Below are 15,142 nucleotides of genomic sequence, written 5' to 3' on the forward strand. Positions count from 1 at the left end.
GATTCCCTTAAGGACTCATTCCCTGCAGAGTTGATGATTGGGTACATGTCTATATTTAAATTAAATGACTGATTCTTCGTTTTTGAACAAAGAATGTCACACATACTTGAATTGTCCCCATCAACAAATTACCTTTGAATAAAAGGAATTTAATTAAATATAAAATACTACTACTACTACAACTACTACATTTGCTCAAGTCCTCAAATGTATCCAATAAAACCAAATGTGAAATTTTTCTAATTCTAAGTACATGTTGTGCAAAAAAGTGCCAAGACAACAAACTGACAACAACATTCATTTATTCTCAATCTACAACATTTAGTGAGAGCAGTTCAATGAAAAAACATATTCTATGATTCTCATTTGTGTCTCTCAAAGAGGCCGCAGATTATTCCTCTGCGTCCTTTGCCTAAAAAAGATAGAAGATTGAAAGAAGAAATAATGAATGACATTAGAGCGTATTAAGGAATTCTAATCATGTAACATGCATTGGCTCCTGAAACAAACTGTTTTCTTCTGAGTTTTCATGTATTACTTACTTTTCCAATTTCCCGACTCTTTGCTCTCAGCTTGTTGACCTGAGACTCGGCGATGTCGGCTCTCTCCTGAGCTTCCTCCATCTCATGCTGCACCTTCCTGTACCTGGACAGGTGAGTGTTGGCCTGCTCCTCCTGTGAAGAGAGAGTCATCGTCAGTTCAAACATAAAAGAAGAGTGTGGTTGTATTTTTTTCCAGGTACTGCATTCATATTTGAGTCAATACTGTGATAACGTTATAAGAGTTTCACTTACAGCCTCCTCAGATTGCCTCTTGTAGGCTTTCACTTTCAGCTGCAGCTTGTCCACCAGATCCTGAAGTCTGACGACATTCTTCTTGTCCTCCTCGGTCTGCAGGTAACGTGAATTAATGATGGAAATTGATGGGTTTGCATCTATTTCAGACTGTACCAGCTAATAGGAATAGAAATACTTCCTACCTGATAGGTGAGCTCCTTCACTCTTCTCTCATATTTACGAATGCCTTTGACAGCATCTGCTCCTCGTCTCTGCTCGCCTTCAACTTCGGCCTCGAGCTCGCGCACCTGACACACGAAAGATGGATGCCGTTACTCAGAGGGCAAGATTTGAATATTAGAGCAAAAGTTGAGATTGGATCACATTTGTCTTTACCCTAGCCTCCAGTTTCTGGAGCTGCTTCTTGCCGCCCTTCATGGCCAAATTCTCAGCTTCATCCAGGCGGTGCTGCAGGTCCTTCACGGTCACCTCCAGGTTCTTCTTCATCCTCTCCAAATGAGCGCTGGTGTCCTGCTCCTTCTTCAGCTCCTCTGCCATCATGGCAGCCTGAAAAGGTTGTTTATATACTTTATGAAGTCTATTGCATATTTAAACGACTGGAGCACCAGAAATGGAGAAGAAATAGCCTTATTAAGTATTATGTGCACTGACATGTTCATCTTTGTGTCAGTTACGTAGAAATGCGTAATGGTGACTCACATCAGTGATGGCCTTCTTGGCCTTTTCTTCAGCATTTCTTGCCTCCTGGACAGAATCTTCCACTTCACCTTGGATCTGAATGAGGTCAGCCTCCAACTTCTTCTTGGTGTTGATGAGGCTGGTATTCTATTTTAAGAAAAAAGCAAAAATGAATTGTTGTGTATCGAACTATCGAAAAGCATTCTTGTTTGTTAACCTTTGGGCATACCTGAGAGTGCAGCAGTCCCACACGTTCGCTGGCGTCCACCAGCTCCTGTTCGGCCACTTTGCGGCATCTCTCTGTCTGCTCCAGAGCAGCTCTCAGCTCCTCGATCTCAGCCAGCATCAGGTTGTTCCTGCGCTCCACCATGGCAACCTGCTCCCTCATGTCTTCCTGGCCTCTTATGGCATCATCAAGATGAAGTTGGGCATCCTAAATTGTAAGACATTAATGAATATATCAGCAAACACTTTCAGCTTGTTTTTGGCAGCGAGATCCTCAAGGATCAGCCACAAACCCTTCAGTGGATTTACCTTAAGCTGTCCCTGCACGTTCCTCAGCTGTTTCTGGGCTTCCGCTGACTGGCGGTTGGCGTGGCTCAGCTGGATCTCCATCTCATTGAGATCTCCCTCCATCTTCTTCTTGATTCTCAGGGCGTCATTTCTGCTCCTGACCTCAGCGTCCAAAGTGCTCTGCATGGACTCAATCACTCTCTGGCTGTTCCTCTTGATCTGCTCGATCTCCTCGTCTTTCTCTGCAAGTTTTCTGTCAATCTCACTCTTGACTTGGGTGAGTTCAAGCTGAACGCGCATAATCTTGGATTCCTCATGCTCCAGGGTAGCCTGTGGACAAGTAATGAGTCGCAAAGAAGAAAATTAGCACTGAAGTGCAACACAAGATAAGTCTGAGCCTCACCAGGTGGGCTCTAAAGCTCTGCTCATATTTACCTCTGCCTCCTCCAAAGCCGTCTGGATCTCTGACTTCTCACTTTCCACTGCCTTCTTTCCCTTCTCAAGTTCATGAATGGTCTTACCGGTGTCCCCAAGTTGTTCACTCAAGTCTGCGATCTCCTCTATTGGAGCAGATTTAAAAAAGCATACGTGTTAGAACATTGAAACACAGATACTTCTAGATACTAGAGTGCTTATGTGTTGGGGAAAACCAAGCGAATTGTCTTACGTTGCAAGTTCTTGTTCTCTCTCTTCAGGGTCTCCAGGTGGTCCAGAGCTTCTTCATAGGAATTTTTCAGCTTGAACATCTCAGTGCTTAATGAACGAGCCTCTTTCTGAGATCCCTCCAGCTCAGCCTGGCTCTCCTCATACTTCTGTTTCCACTCCGCAAGAACCTGAAAGTACAACAACAAAAAAGTGAGTGTTTTCATCACCTCACATTTACCAGGCCAAGGCTTATGTTTTCACAACCAACCTTGTCAAAGTTCCTTTGCTTCTTGTCGAGGTTAGCAGCGAGAGCATTAGCTCTCTCCACATCAATCATCATGTCTTCCACTTCACCCTGCAGTCTCTGTTTGGTCTTTTCCAGAGAGGCACATTTTGCATTCACAGCTTCAATGGATTCCTCGGCATCCTGCAGACGCTGTGCGAGCTTTTTCCTTTTAAAACACACAGTAAACATGTTGATGAAGATGATTTACAGAATCAACACGTGTGGAAACAATGTCATTTCAGGTCTGCTTTTTACTTGGCCTCCTCCAGCTCCTCAGTGCGCTGAATGGCATCCGTCTCGTATTTGGCTCTCCACTGAGCCACCTCGCTGTTGGCCTTGGACATGGCTCGCTGCAGCTCAGACTTGGCCTCCTGCTCCTCCTCATACTGCTCTCTGAGCAGGTCGCAGTCATGACGAGCCGACTGGACAGCGTGAGCCAGGGCGTTCTTGGCCTATCAATACATTGGAATTCATATTTGATACCAATTGTCTGCTGGCCTTTTCGTCTGTTCATAACCTGGCTGATTTCATAGACTGTTTACCTTAACTTCCTCCTCTATGTGCCTCTTCAGTTCCTCGATCTGCTGAGTGTAGGCCTGCTTGGCTCTTGTCAGCTGAGAAACAAGAGCTTCTTTCTCCTCCAGCTGACGCGTACATTCACCTTATCAAAGATATGAGTTGACTTAGTGTACATCAGAACACAATTGCAACCGCTAACGCTTCACATTATCATGCAAGGAAGGTTTTTCTCTTCTCCAATCATGTTGAACAGAGATACATTTTCGTGACATACTGTATGCTGATGTGCACAATGTGCAACAAAATCGTACATTTAGGTGAAAGTGAGGTGGAATAGGGTTGTTAAAAATAGAGGAGGAACAATAGAATCAGATTTAGGTTTCTTCAAGACAATTAGCTAATGTACAGAATGTATAGAAGCCCAGTTTTTGAACAATCCAAACCATGCTATTCATAATTCGTACCATTTTCAGTTTGAAGTCTTGCTTTCTGTACACTTAGGTCGTTCAGCTGACGAACATTTTCATCATTCTTGGATTTAAGCTCACTCAGTTGATCCTCTAATGTCCTGCACATCTTTTCCAGGTTTGTCTGTTAAAAAAAAACATATATTGGTATAAAAATATTACCATTATTTGTTTTGCTCCCTGAAAGAAAATGTAGCACCCTCACCTTTATTTTGGCGACAGACTCCATGTTGCTTGAGAGGTCATCGATCTCCATCTTGTATTCGCTCTTCTCCTTCTCCAGCTTCTGTTTGACCCTCTGGAGGTTATCGATCTGCTCTCCCAGCTCTGCCACACTGTCGGCCTGCTTCTTGCGGAGAGCTGCTGCGGTGGCCTCGTGCTGCAGGGTGGACTCTTCGAGATCACGACGCAGCTTCTGGAACTCGGCCTCGCGCTTCTTGTTCATCTCGATCTGCACAGACGTTGCACCACCAGCTTCCTCCAGCCTCTCGCTGATCTCCTCAAGTTCCCTGGAGAGATCAGACCTCTGCTTCTCCACCTTGGCCCGGGCAGCCCGCTCAGCCTCGATCTCCTCCTCCAGCTCCTCAATACGAGCCTGAAACACACGAGGTTGAACTGAAAATCCTGCTAGATATTTGAATGTTCCTATTATCTTTGACTAGTGCTTCAAATTTTACCTGCAGTTCCTTTATCTTCTTCTGTAGCTGGATACTAAGAGTCTGCTCATCCTCAATCTTACCCAGGAGCTGGCTCATCTCAAAGTCCTTCCTGCATGCGACAGGATAAATCGTCATTAAGTTTAAGAAGTGATGAATGAAATCATTTATTGCAAGGTAGATGGATGCCGTTAGCTTATTCTTACTTCTTTATTTTCTCATCAGACTGCTGCTTGTCATTCTCTAGATCCATTATGGATTCCTGGGCCAGTTTCAGGTCTCCTTCCAGCTTTCTTTTTGCCCGCTCAAGATCCATACGGAGCTTCTTTTCTTGCTCCAGGGAACCTTCAAGCTGACAACAAGATAGAAAATGATTACAAAACAATAGTTTTAATTGTTAAGATTTCCAGAAATACATTTTAACCCGATCAAAGCTATCACGTAATTTGTGATTGATTATCAAAACGTGTCTACAAAGCAAGACAACGGTCAATTTGTCTGTGATGTTACCACAGTAACCACAGGTGTCACCAAATTAGGACTGAAATCATAATATACCATTTTCTCCCCTGCTTTATAAGTGAGATAAACTTTTTGCTTTAAAATGTAAATGTTACTCACGTCATCCACTTGCTGCTCCAGCTTGGTCTTGGCCTTCGTCAGAGTGTTGACTTTGTCTTCCTCTGCCTGCAGGTCATCGAGGGTCTGCTGATGGGCCTCTTGGAGTGCTTTCTTCTCTTTGCTCAACTTGGCAATGGTCTCATCTTGAGATGACATTTCCTCAACTAGGTTTTTAACCTGTATTCAGAATATTGTGAAAGCTGTTTAAAGGGGTTTGGTATTCTACAAAGGGAAGACTTTAAGGTCTTATGGAAGACATACAAACCTTGTTCTCAGTGGCATGCTTCTCCTTTTCCACTTTGGCCAGGGTGAGCTCCAAGTCGTCAATGTCTTTCTTCAACTCGGAGCACTCATCCTCCAGTTTCCTCTTCTTCGCAGTCAGCTCAGCATTCATTTCCTCCTCATCCTCCAGTCGCTCAGACGTCTCTTTGACTTTGGCCTCAAGCTGGATTTTAGCTTTAATGAGCCCCTCACACCTTTCCTCTGCATCGCTGAGGTTTTCACCTTCCTAGATTTGATATGACATACAATTAAACATATTTTTAGTTATTTGTAAATGTCAGGATCGTTGAAGTAACACATTTTGGTTTATTACTTACAGACGCAATTTGCAGCTGCAGGTCGTTTTTCTCCTGCAGCAGAGAAACCATCTTCTCCTCCAGTTCTTTCTTCTTAGCCAGAGCCTTTGTTAGATCCTCTTTCATCTTAACAAAGTTCTCTTTCATTTGGGCCATCTCTTTTTCTGTCTCCGCACTCTTCAGCAGAGGCTTGATCTTGAAGTACAGCTTCATCCACGGCCAGGTTTTGACATTCATGAATGAGCGGATGTTGTACTGGATGGAGTAAACGGCCTCTCTGACAACAGCAACAAAATAATTGAATTAGAAAATGTTGAAAAGTCACAGACTTTAAAACACTTTTAAATTGAGACATCAATAACAGTCTACATTACCTCCTCTCCATCATCTTGACAAACTCTGTCCTCATGAGGAAACCTCTGCACATAGCCTGAGTCATTGTGACCAGCTCTGCCAGCTTCTCATCCCTCATCTCCTCCAGAGTTCCCAGCAGACCGGCTTTGAAGAACACCTGACGGTCAATAATTATGATTAGATAGTTAATCTTATACCTCTGTTTAAACATAAAGGGACAGGGAAGCATTTCTTACTCTACCTTGGTGTGGCCAAACTTGTACTGACTCTGGTCCACATCAATGGATCCCAACAGTTTCTCTGAAGCTTTCTTATTGTCAATGAATTGGCCCTCTGGGATGACACTAGCGTTCAAAACTTTGTATCTGAAAGTTAAGATTTCATTCAGTTAGAAACATCAGCCTGAAGACAATAAACACTTTTCATTGACTGTTAATGTTATATTTCTGCTACCTCTGCTTGAAGTCACCATATTGGATTCTGCTGGGGAAGCCTTTCCTGCAGATCCTGATACCTTCCAGCACACCGTTACACCTCAGCTGGTGGATGACCAGGAAGTTCTCCATGAGACCTATGATATCAATGAGTATTTGTAATGAATAGGTAACTGTACAAGAAAATGGTCAAATTGAATGATTCATTTTCTTTATCTACAACTTTTTAACCCATACCTGGTGTCTTTGATTCATTGGGAATCAGGCAGCGCACAAAATGAGGATGTGTGCTTCTCAAATTTGTCATTAGCTTGCCCAAATTCTCCTGCAGAATTAAAAGGACAATACATTGACAAAAGGCAGTAAATTACTGCAATGACGAATATAAGTCCTTCTTTCATATCTTACCCTGAACAATGCAGACACAGTCTGGAAGGAGCCACCCTTCTTCTTGCCGGCTTTCTTTGAGGCGCCATCAGCTGTCAGTGGAAGGACAAATACATGAATTATTATATTCAACACAAACAAAGTAGCCATTTTTAATATCACATGACAAGACAGCTAACTGCATTTACCGTCTGATGCATGTGTTGCATAGAGGAGAGCCAACAGTTTGACTGAAGACTTCTGGTAGAGCTGAACCACTGAGTCATTCAGGGGGTCCTTGTTTTTGTCGAGCCATCCGGTGATGTTGTAGTCAACAGTGCCAGCATAGTGCACCAGGGAGAAGTGAGCCTCAGCTTTGCCTTTGGCAGGTTTGGGCTTCTCAAAAGCCTTGGTTTTACCAAGATGCTGGTCGTACAGCTTGTTCTTGAAGGTAACATCTGTTGCCTTGGGGAACATGCACTCCTCTTCAAGGATGGAGAAGATGCCCATTGGCTGTCATGAGGAAAGGATGATTTAAAACAAAAGCTTTCAAGTCACAGGATAGTTTTCTGTGTTGTAAATATCCAGCATGTCCCTCACCTTCTCAATCAGCTCAATGCAGGCAGCCAAGTCCATACCGAAATCAATGAACTCCCATTCAATTCCCTCTTTCTTGTACTCCTCTTGCTCCAGGACGAACATGTGGTGGTTGAAAAACTGTTGCAGTTTTTCATTGGTGAAGTTGATGCACAGCTGCTCTAAGCTGTTGAACTAAAGAAATCAATATATCAAAAGACAGCAAAGGCCTTAAGAAACATTAACTAAAACTAAAAGATGTGGCCCTCTCAGCTTGCATAAGAGATTCTGCCAAGCATACTTACATCAAAGATTTCAAACCCAGCAATATCCAGGACACCAATGAAGAACTGCCTGGGCTGCCTGGTATCCAGCATCTCATTGATTCTGACGACCATCCACAAGAACATTTTCTCATAGACGGACTTGCAGAGAGCCATGACGGAATTGTTGACCTGATTTTACAAACACAACAATGATGAAACATTGATATGATTAATCAAGGTTTTTGGGGGTTGAACAGGCTAAAGCATTGAGATTCGCCCAACTATTTCACCTGAGGCACAGTCTGGCCCTTGGTCACAAACTCATTCCCGACTTTCACCCTTGGGTAGCACAATGCCTTCAGCACATCTGCTGAGTTCAGGCCCATGAGGTAGGCAATCTTGTCAGCAACTGAAAAGAAGAGAACACTGAGAGGTAAGTGGTCGTTTTTTGATGTTTTTAAGAAAATACAAATTCAATACATAACTTTCCACTCGTTTTCCAAAAGTGCTGCATACCCTCATTGCCGTCGGGCTCAGCCTGCTCCTCACGCTGCTTCTGCTTGAACTTCATCGCACCGTGATGCATCACAGCTCCGGTCAGCTTGTAGATGCCTATCTTCTCATCGCCACTGAAGCCCAGGATGTCGATGGCAGTCTGTGAGTATTCAAAGAAACAGTCATATGGTTCTGATCTCAGGAAACAGATGTAATCCTAAATGCATACATTTTTTTGAGGGTCAAGATTTGATCATTTTTCTTACATCAGTGGCAATGAACTCCTCAACATCATCGATACTCTTGACAACGATTTCACCCTGGCTGATCATGGGATAGTCGTAAGGGTTGGTGGTGATGAGGAGAGCCTCTGATGAAAGAAAGCACTCGGGGTTAATTCCTGGATGCAATTATACACTATAAAACGGGTGATGTATGGATTTAAACAAGGTAAATGTCTCACCTATCAGCTCAGGTTTGTGGCCCGTCATGAGCTGGTAGAAGATGTGGTAGCTCCTCTCAGCGGACAGCTGGAACGTCACTCTGGACTTCTCCAGCAGATCTGAAAATCACAGTTAGACACCAGTCAGTTCTGTCCAATGAGCTCCACAAAAACAAAGTGAGGTATCGTCTTTATCATTTCTATATTTACATGTTTCAATGTCAGCTGAGGCCAGCTTCCCGCTTGTTCCAAAATGGATTCTGATGAATTTACCCTATTCAAAAGAGGACTCTTGATTAGAATTATAACCTCTTGCATTTTGATATTGTTTGAAAAAAAAGAAAAAAAGAAGAAAAGAAAAAAACACTTACAAAGCGGGATGAGTTGTCATTCCTCACAGTTTTGGCATTACCATAAGCCTCCAGCAGGGGATTGGCTGCGATGATTTGATCCTCCAGCGACCCCTATCATTCAGAAGAAAAAAATGTATGTTTCATACTTGATGGTCCAGGATCACATTCACCATGTCTATGTCAACTTTGTTCACACTTTCCCCTAAAAGCAGATGTACTAATTTACCTGGATTTTTCCACTCTGCTCTACTTTCTTTCCTCCAGCCACTGCAATTGTCGCAAAGTACTGGATGACACGTTTGGTGTTGACAGTCTTTCCTGCACCAGATTCTCCACTTTGAGCATAAAAACAGATCAATTAGCAGAAGAAACATCTTGTTTAAGGTGAACTGAAAAATGTTGAAAGAAACTCTTTTTCAGACTTGTGATAGAGACGATGCTGTCAGTCTATTTCAACGTATATTGGTTATGTTTAAAAAATACAACGTGCTGAGAATTTTATTCAACACACAGATACATCGGTTTCAGGATTATTGTAATTAAAAAAAGTAAAATAATTCGGAAATTTGGCAAACTTACGTGATAAGAATGGACTGATTCTCACGGTCTGTAAAAAAAGTAAAAAAATGTTTACATTATAAGCTTAATGTACATTATTTAGTCTTAATTTTGGTAGAAATATACCAATGATGTGGAGTTATAATATTTCATAATGTCAAGATAAGAGAAAAGCGGCTGGTTAATAGATAGTTCAAAACATTTGATGTACACATAACAGTTACTCTCTTCTCATATGATTTTGCAAAGGCACACTTGTTCACTGATACCTTGGAGCATGAACTGATAGGCGTTGTCCGAGATGGAGAAGATGTGGGGTGGAGCCTCAATCCTCTTCTTGCCTCTGTATCCTGCTACGACCTTTGAGTCATACACTGGGAGCCACTTGTAGGGGTTCACAGTCACGCAGAACAGCCCTGAGTAGGTCTGTGGAGATGGAGAGGATTTTTTTTTTTTACAGACACACATCTTCCTGAAGTTTTTGTTTCACCTGATGATGTGATGATCAAAACTCACGTAGATCATCCATGCTGCATAACGCTCTTTGAGGTTATACAGCACAGAAGGCTCACTGAGGTGGGTCATCATGGCCATGTCCTCAATCTTATCGTACTTTGGAGGGTTCATGGGGAAGATTGCATCATCTTTAACAGTGATCGTCTGTTTCAAGGAAACAAAACAGGACTTCAGACTGTAGACTGGTGATGAGAGCAAGCTGGTCAGTATTCATTATTATTTGTATCGCAGCCAGAAGTTACCAAAACCATCAGTTTCAAATATTTTTACATTTCCTTTGAGAGTTCATGATGACAGATACATTACAGTTCTGAACATATTTTGTTCCATCACACAACATGCACTTTCTGCACCGGTATGTCAACGAATAAAAAACTTAATACAGAGGAGCACACAGTCACACTTTTCTATTTTACTGCCACCACGCTCACCTTTCCACAAAGAGTGTCCACAGTGGCTTTGCCACCCTCTCTCTTAGTAAGTTTCCCCTTGAGGTACATCTCCGCTGGCTCGGTCACAAAGAATGCAGTTTTAGCATCAAAGGGAGTGTTTTGAGCTTCAATTCGCTCCCTTTCAGATTTCCGGAGGTAAAGGGCCGCCGGGCCAAAACACTCCATCTCCGCGTCCCCCATGATGACTGCAAGTAAGTAGAAACAGCTGTCATTGATTTCAGCCGTTATTTCTTCTCATGATGGTCATTTCATTATTAACAAAACTGTTAACAGTGTTGCACTCAAGGTAACAACAGAGAACATTGACAATGGTAAAATTTTAATTATGTCTCAAATCAAAACACTTAAAGCAATGACATCAATGTTACATTTCCTATCAACTGTGTAGCTAATTATCTTTGTTGATGCTATGACTTGTTACAAGCACCATGACATCCTTGTTTTAAAGTATCGGACATCATAAAAGGTAAACAGCATTGACACTCAACTCAAAAGTTTTGTATATAATGAGGCAGACATCATTAACTGACTCAGATGTTTATTAACTTATTAGCTAATTGATGTCTTACTGATTCCACACAAGGTTAAGGTTTAATGAAAATATAGTCATTCATATAACAGGTCTGACATATATTCACACACACACACACACACACACATAAATTCTGCTATTGTTAAAAATGGTAAAATAAAATAAAAATAAATTACCTTCTTCCCTTCCTCAGCTGAACAGATATTGGTTTAATGAGGGTTCTGAAGAAAGACACAAATAGTTCAAATTAATAACTGCAATTCAACTATTTCATATGGAAAATGAACTTACTGTACAAAGAAGTCCTGGCACAAACACGAAAGCTCTGTATTCACTTGTGGCTGTCAGGCAATAAGTGTCATGCCCTGCATTGTTCGCTAAGCTGCCGGTTTTCCTCCTGCTAATAAAAGACTGTACCAAACTCACCTTGACTGGTCGTCTGTCAGTCCTTGAAGGCGTCCAGCCTCTCGTCTTATATAGAGAGATCAGTGTTCACTCAACAGAAATGACTTGCTTTATTTGGTCATGTACTGTTATGCTCTCGTGCTGGAGTATATTTTGCCCTGAATCCGATCTTGGGTATGTTTTTTTTTTTTTTTGTCACTGACCAACACAGACGGTTTATGACACTCACAACCAAACTACACATCACTTTTAATATCAGAGTCCTCGGTTTAAAGAGGCAATGGATAATCATTTAAATGAGAAATACAATGAATGATCATGGTTAATTAGCATGTACAGCATGACTAGCTTATTTTAAGTATTATCATGGGATGAACTCAGCTTCATCGACAAAAAACATGAACAGTGTTGATGTGATGTTTTATTCATTCATAGTAGATAATTGTTTTAAATAGAAGCCACAATGTCCTTCGGGACAGTTTATGGCAAGAGAGAGAGAGAGATAGCGAGCATACAAAACATTTCTCTCACAGTGAACTATTTTACAAGAAGAGTACAGTGCCAGACAATAGACACAGTTAAACTAAAAGTGTATAAATAGATCAAGACCAGCATTTTTTTAACCTTGTATAAATATTGTTCTGGCAGGCGTGTGGGTTACTGAAGTTCAGACATTGTTGTGGTCTTTACCATAATCTCCTTAATGCACCTTGGCACTGCAGAGGATCCGACTTTAGCCGTGGAGAAGCTCTCATGTGTCACTGGTATTCTGTTGCAGAAGCCTTGCAAGTCTTTCCTGTGACAAAGGGGCAGAATTGGGCCTAACAGTTGCTAATCTAAGAACCCGTGAAAATGATGATACCGCATGATAGCAGAAATGCTATTAACTTAATAACTTAATTCGATTTGTTCTCGAGGGAGGAAGAAGAATGGTGAAGAAGAACAATACTCATATTTATAGCGCTTTCATTTCCTCTGCTGTTTAATTAATGCAACCAGTAAAACATGTCATCCTGTGGAAATAAAAAAATATATAAAAAACAGCGATGGTATTTGCTTTGAAGTTACAAAAGTCCATAATAAAGCAACTCTGATATGGTATGTCAGTGTCATCACATCTCATAATATAATACCACTATTTTAATGCAACATATTGTCTTAAATACAAAAACAGCACTGTGGAATTCATGACATGAAAACCTTGTAGAAGGAGATCACTGCACCACTTTGAATGATAGTAAAGCCTGCCAACCTTTTGAATTATCTCATTATAACAAGCAATAGTGGAAATCTTTTGGAGCAGGGCCAGTGTTCGAGTTCATGTGACAAGATTAGAAATGCCACCACATTACTGCATCACACATTCTGAGTTACAAATGTATGACACGCCATCAAGGAACAATTTGTGTGCCTCAGATCATTTCAAATGTTGCCGACATTTTACCTCAACTATTTAGCATTCATAAACAGTGTATAAACATGTAATAAATGGTTTATAACACGTTTATTTGAATGTATTTTTAAACTTAAGTTCATACATGCACTCAAAATGTTCTTATATCGGTTGACAACTGCATTATAGTGTGTTATAAAGCATTCACAACATGCTTGTATGTTGCTCATAAATTCTAAATAGTGTTATTAGTTGAATACATAAAACAAAAGGATAAAACAGATTGTGGAGTAGAGACTCATATTCAAAGTTTTACTTTTTTTATCTTCTCTGTCACCATTTTTCTTTGGGAACAGAGCTGATTGTATCATAGATTATTTAAACAGGTCTAATAACAGCAGTCCTGTTTTCGGACTATGACATATTATCCTAAAGAATTTTTGCAATTACTGGAGAATAATTTAGGCCCTGCAGCCATATATTTGCCTGATACTGGTGCATAAAGGAACTGACAGGTGCTGATTGCTGGGGTTCTATTTTTGCAGATTATTACTTTCCAACAAGTCTACAGTCTGAGAGATTGCAACTTGTGTGAAATTGTGTCGCACAAATAAACTTGAACTTGGATTACGTACTGTCTGGGAAGTGAAGGAAGCCTGAGCTATTTGTTTTAATAGGGAGCTCTGTAAACACTGCAATCCCATTAGATACTCACACAAGTGGATTTAAATAGTAAGTTGCCTAAAAAAACTAAAACTAAAAATAAACTACCTAATTTTCAGGGTGGCTCTAGACAAAAGATAGAACTCAAAGAGGAAGAAATAGACGATTGTATATGATCTGGACATGCTATATTATAGTAAGAAGTGAAAACTTGTTGTTGCTGTGTTTACACTCTGTGGCCTCTGATATTATGACTTCTAAGGAGCCGTCTGGAGCAGAAACAGTGTCAGGTTTCCAAAAATCCCCTCATGACAGGGCTCTAACACAACACAACGCTTCATTTTCACTATTTCTGACACACAATCGGCCCTAAAATCTCATATGAAACAACAAAATGACAAATATGCTGTGATCTCCTGGCTCAGACGTCTGCTTTTCTCAGGGGGGTTTATGAGGGTGTGACGATCCTAGAGCTCACATGGATGACAGACATGTCATTCCCAAATGGAGTCGTCTGGTCGAGTCAAAGGGCTTCAACTTTCTAGGGACTGTCTCTGAAATCCAATACTATGAACATTATCGCACTTTCGCTGCCACATAACACAGAGATGAATTAGAGTATTATGAAATACTTATTCCCAAAGTCCTTCATTTTCAATGAGTGAGTTTGATTCATACAGTAATTTAGAATGTGTTTCTCAACACCAGTGTTTACAACCAGACCGACCGCATTACAGCATCGGTTTCATTCACATTTCATTAGTTAGACAGGGCCTGCAACGAATGGGCCACTGTCATGAATCCTTGTATATTTCAACTCTTTGACATATTTTTAGATTGTGTGAATGAATGTTTGTGTGGGCAAACTGGAGGGACGAATCAAGTTATTTGAATTCAACTGAACTGAATTGACATTTAGTTTATTACCTGTATCATTGGTTAGCTGGTGAGATTAAAACCCAGCAGCACTTTGCTGCATGTCATCCCTCTCACCTACTTTCTAGCTCTTATGTTCAGCTGTGTATCTCATAAAAGCAATAAAAAACAAAACAAATGACAAGATAACATGTTTGAAACAAAAACTCTCAAATACTGAATGTTTAATGCACCTAAATTGTGTTACTTTCATTCGTTTTATGATCAAGCATGAAAAATGACTCCATCCAAACAATAGACAACCATATTAATAATCTAGAAGCACATAAGATAAACATGTTTCCGGTTTGAAACTCCTTAGTTTGCTCACGTAGACAATAAACCTTCAATTGTCCGATATGAAGATAATTGTCCTGTTATGATACATTTATGCTCTGCATTTCTAGAACAAGTCGGTGGACAGGTCGTGAAGGTTCAAAGGTTTGCTGTTGACAACTCAACTGTCACAATCAGCCATGAGAAACGGTTTTGACCCTGATTTAGCACCTTTCCCCGCGGCCCTCGTGATTCGGCCGGTGGCTTTAGAAGTCCTGCATGTCGTGCTCCATAAAGTCTTACAGCTCTATTGTCCAATGTGGAATCCTCGGTGAACAGGTGATTCGATTTGTGTCTCCAGGTTTTTTGAAGCAGGCACTTGTGTT

General features: G+C 41.1%; 1 protein-coding gene across 2 annotated transcripts; it reads right to left on the reverse strand.

The window, feature by feature from the left end:
- Positions 1 to 280: 280 nt before the first annotated feature.
- LOC311031294 (myosin heavy chain, fast skeletal muscle-like) lies at positions 281 to 11,299 on the reverse strand. Of its 2 annotated transcripts, none has more exons than XM_084037516.1 (40): positions 11,281 to 11,299; positions 10,552 to 10,757; positions 10,121 to 10,264; positions 9,874 to 10,030; positions 9,626 to 9,653; positions 9,273 to 9,381; positions 9,065 to 9,157; positions 8,904 to 8,967; positions 8,715 to 8,813; positions 8,518 to 8,621; positions 8,273 to 8,411; positions 8,047 to 8,165; positions 7,796 to 7,945; positions 7,515 to 7,685; positions 7,124 to 7,427; positions 6,957 to 7,027; positions 6,786 to 6,873; positions 6,568 to 6,685; positions 6,356 to 6,479; positions 6,135 to 6,271; positions 5,782 to 6,037; positions 5,448 to 5,690; positions 5,183 to 5,359; positions 4,768 to 4,913; positions 4,583 to 4,673; positions 4,111 to 4,500; positions 3,903 to 4,029; positions 3,462 to 3,580; positions 3,175 to 3,371; positions 2,902 to 3,085; positions 2,656 to 2,821; positions 2,424 to 2,548; positions 2,010 to 2,318; positions 1,705 to 1,908; positions 1,497 to 1,622; positions 1,173 to 1,343; positions 980 to 1,084; positions 795 to 890; positions 543 to 674; positions 281 to 412 (listed from the first exon to the last, which is right to left on the reverse strand). In XM_084037516.1, the coding sequence occupies exons 2-40, from the start codon at positions 10,750 to 10,752 to the stop codon at positions 392 to 394; spliced, it is 5,805 nt and encodes a 1,934-aa protein (XP_083893642.1). In that variant the 5' UTR covers positions 10,753 to 10,757; positions 11,281 to 11,299; the 3' UTR covers positions 281 to 391. The 2 variants fall into 2 exon arrangements, with proteins under 2 accessions (XP_083893642.1, XP_083893641.1); XM_084037515.1 differs by having other exon boundaries at positions 10,546 to 10,757.
- Between the last annotated feature and the right edge of the window lie 3,843 nt (positions 11,300 to 15,142).

The sequence above is a fragment of the Eutrigla gurnardus genome (genome assembly GCF_963514095.1).
Source record: "Eutrigla gurnardus genome assembly, chromosome: 2".
Lineage (NCBI taxonomy): Eukaryota > Metazoa > Chordata > Actinopteri > Perciformes > Triglidae > Eutrigla > Eutrigla gurnardus.

Coding starts and splice junctions, on each gene's coding strand:
- LOC311031294 (XM_084037515.1), bottom strand. CDS start 10,752: ATGGGGGACGCGGAGATGGAGTGTTTTGGCCCGGCGGCCCTTTACCTC. Junction 9,654..9,873: donor CTATCAGTTCATGCTCCAAG/GTATCAGTGAAC, acceptor CTTTTTTTACAG/ACCGTGAGAATCAGTCCATT. Junction 5,691..5,781: donor TGCAGCTGCAAATTGCGTCT/GTAAGTAATAAA, acceptor TATCAAATCTAG/GAAGGTGAAAACCTCAGCGA.